Here is a 3,435-nt window from a genome sequence, read left to right as displayed (position 1 = left end):
GTGATGAAAATGCTTGTTTTATTGTTTAGGGGTGTTGGGCCCAAAATGCTCGGCCCGAAAACACTTGCCTCATTTATCAAATATTCAAAACGGAGCGTTTATACACAGGAATGATCCGAAGGCAGAAGCTGTAGGTCAGAGGCAATCCGCGCCTCTGACCTCTGAGCGAGACATTTTAAAAGTTGGTATTTTTGGAGGGAAATTTAGTTATTCTCCTTCCTCCTTTTCAGGGTCCACTTGAACCAACTAACTGTTTTGTATATTTCATCCTATAAATATGAGATTTTAAGAGGAAAAAGGGGATCGAACTTTGAACTGACTTAAGCATCGGAATGTCTTTCTTGCAGGAAATCCCGACGAGTCAAAGGCAGATTTCACCACCGGAGAAGAAGCAAGTCGCCAAACGTTGTTGGGTCTTTACCTCCATATATAGAAAGACAAATTGTTGCTCCAACAATTGGCGCCGTCTGTGGGAAACGATAAACGTATTGGCCTTAGCCACGTCGTCGAACCAAGAAATCAAGATCCACTGCAAACCCAGAAATTATGCCACCCAAAGGCAACGGAGTTTCGGGCCCAGTTGCACAAAGCGTCCCTCCGACGGACATGAGCGACCAGATCGAAAGGATGTGTCGTCTGTTGGAGGCAAGCCAGCAGCGGTCCGACGAGGCAATCAAGACATTAACCGAAGCCCAAGCTAGGCTCGAAGCAGAGATTGCTGAGCTGCGTAGGTCCGCTGACACAACTTGCAACACCCAAGCCCATGAGAATCTTGATTCTAACAGATCTGACGTTCTAGTCGACCGTGTTAATTCCCCACCTCACAACATGAACCCGGGTAATGGGCAATCACAAGCCATCCCCCCATCCTCTGGGACCGACAGGCGACGAGCCCCAACCTCTGGCACGCAAGGGCGGGCCGAAGCAGAACCCACTGGACCCACTCAGCCAACAACCGACGTCCGGCCTCAACACACCGTACCTCAAGTCGCACACGATTCTCCCTCTGAAGGTCGCGTTCCCTCGATCTGTTTCTTGGACAGTTGGAAAAAAGACATGATGAGGGAAATGATGCAGAAGTTCTCAGATGGGCGATCCGCCTACGCCACCGAACATTTGGATCTTGTATCAAGAACCACTGAAAAATCGCCTTTCTCGGAATGGATTCTGAATGAGCCAAAGCCTCGGGACTTCATCATCCCTTCCCTGCCTGCATTCAATGGAAAGGGAGACCCGCTAAACCACCTATTACAATTTCAACAAAAGATGGCGTTAGAAGCTAATAACGAAGCCATACAATGCAAAGTCTTTTCAACAACTTTCTCCGGGCCGGCTCTATTATGGTTCCGACAATTAAAAGTCGGATCACTCAACAGTTTTAGTGATCTCCGACGGTCCTTCTTACAGCAGTACAGCGCGAACCGAGAGGCTCCCAGAACAATGGTCGATCTCTATCGAATTGAACAAGGGGAGAATGAACATCCAAAGGCATACTTACAGCGTTTCATTGACCTCGTGCATCAAATCCACGACGTCGACCCACTCACCGCAGCAAATCTCTTCGTCAAAAGCTTGCAGATGGGGTCACTCTTGCATGAGAATCTCACTATAACACCACCATACGACATGGCAGACGTGCAAACCCGAGCCGAGGGCGTCTTCAGGGTATTAGAATTTCGAGCGTGCGCAGAAGAAGACTGCACTCATCTCTGCTCCCCCAGCAAATAATCCTCCACCACCTGCCAGGGATGACAAGAGGAAGCGGAACCAAACAGATCATACGAAGGAAGGAAAAAGGCCAAGACAGGATCGACAACCATCGTGGTACCCATCCTTCGAATACACCGTCCCGCAAGAAGTCATTTATGAAGAAAATAAAGATAGGCCTATCTGGCGAGAGCCCTACAAAATTAACACTCCATCTGACAGAAGGGATAAAAGCAGATACTGTCTCTTCCACAAAGATCACGGTCATACGATCGCTGAATGCCACAATCTGAACAATCAGATCCAAGCCCTCATGAGGAGTGGGCGGCTTACCCAATACATCAAGGAGACAGGCAGACCGAGCGCCTCGCGGCAGAACACAGCTTCTGCCCCCACTCCGCAGGCGTCAGACCCCGTACACACAACCACTGACAGCACCCTGGAGCCTCATAAACAATTCCCTATGATCCACGGGATCATAGAATCCACCGATAATCAAGAGCACGCAACTAAAATCCATAAGAGGATGGAAGAACGAGTGAAGCGGTACAAATCATTAGGCCATGTGGTCAATCTTGTCACTTCAATAGAAAGAAGCTACACAGCCTCTGCTATCACCTTCACTGACGAAGACCTGAAAGGCGTCCACCTGCCTCATGACGATCCACTCGTCATTTCCTTACAAGTTAACCACTGCCAGCTGGGCAGAGTTCTAATCGATGGGGGCAGTGGGGTTGACATCCTCTTCTGGGAAGCCTTCCAGAAAATGGGACTGGAGGAGAATCAGATCCGACCCTCCGCCATGCCCATTTTGGGATTCAATAGCCACAGAGTCTATCCGAAGGGCGTCGTTCGATTAACTGTGGTAGCTGCAGAACGTGCCCTTCTAGTAGACTTCCTCATTATAGACTCCACCACGAGCTACAATGCCATCATGGGGAGAGGTTGGATCCACCGGATGCAGGGGGTAGTGTCCACTCTACATCAGGTGATGCAGTGTCAATCACTCAACGACCGATACACCGTCGACATCAAAGGCTGCCAGAAGCAGGCCAAAAAGTGCTTCCTTACCTTAAAAGAAATAAATAGCTCTGCCTCCCATGAACACTCTCCTGACAAATAACAATTACAGCAGTACCTATCAGCGTGCCTAAAAGGAACCAATCTAGAAGAGGACCAAGAAAAACCCCAAGTTACACTAGATACCTTAGAACAAGTGGGTCTAGACGACGCTGACCCTACAAAAACAGTCCTGGTAAGTACCAAGCTCTCTGAAGATGAGAGGCAGACCCTCATACGATTTCTCCAAACCAGAATGAGAACTTTTGCCTGGACACCACATGACATACCCGGAATAGACCCTTCTGTCATGAGCCACAGCTTGAATATCTCCAACTACTTCCCACCCGTCAAACAGAAGCAGAGGCGATTCGCTCCAGAGGTGAATCAAGTCATATAAGAGGAGGTCCAACGGCTCCTGAGCACGGGGGCAATCGAAAAATGTTTATACCCCAGTTGGCTTGCCAACCCCGTCGTGGTCCCAAAGAAGAATGGGAAAAAGAGAGTATGTGTAGACTACACAAATCTAAACAAAGCCTGTCCCAAAGATAGCTACCCTCTACCAAAGATCGATCAGATGATAGACGCCACGGCAGGATATGAAAGGATGAGCTTCCTCGACACCTACTCTGAATACAATCAGATCCCCATGAAATCAGAGGATAGGAT

At 48.7% G+C, this 3,435-nt stretch overlaps 2 protein-coding genes across 2 annotated transcripts; both read left to right on the top strand.

Annotated features, from left to right (window-relative positions):
• Nucleotides 1-546: 546 nt before the first annotated feature.
• LOC133795293 (uncharacterized) lies at nucleotides 547-1,728 on the top strand. The gene has a single exon (XM_062232748.1). The coding sequence runs from the start codon at nucleotides 547-549 to the stop codon at nucleotides 1,726-1,728; it is 1,182 nt and encodes a 393-aa protein (XP_062088732.1).
• A 505-nt stretch (nucleotides 1,729-2,233) lies between these two features.
• On the top strand, nucleotides 2,234-3,166 carry LOC133795292 (uncharacterized). The gene is made up of 2 exons (XM_062232747.1): nucleotides 2,234-2,695; nucleotides 2,840-3,166. The coding sequence occupies exons 1-2, from the start codon at nucleotides 2,234-2,236 to the stop codon at nucleotides 3,164-3,166; spliced, it is 789 nt and encodes a 262-aa protein (XP_062088731.1).
• The last annotated feature ends 269 nt before the right edge of the window (nucleotides 3,167-3,435 follow it).

Source organism: Humulus lupulus, chromosome 8, assembly GCF_963169125.1.
Source record: "Humulus lupulus chromosome 8, drHumLupu1.1, whole genome shotgun sequence".
NCBI lineage: Eukaryota > Viridiplantae > Streptophyta > Magnoliopsida > Rosales > Cannabaceae > Humulus > Humulus lupulus.
The sequence above is the reverse complement of the archived record's forward strand: the minus strand, read 5'-3'. Positions and strand labels throughout refer to the sequence as shown.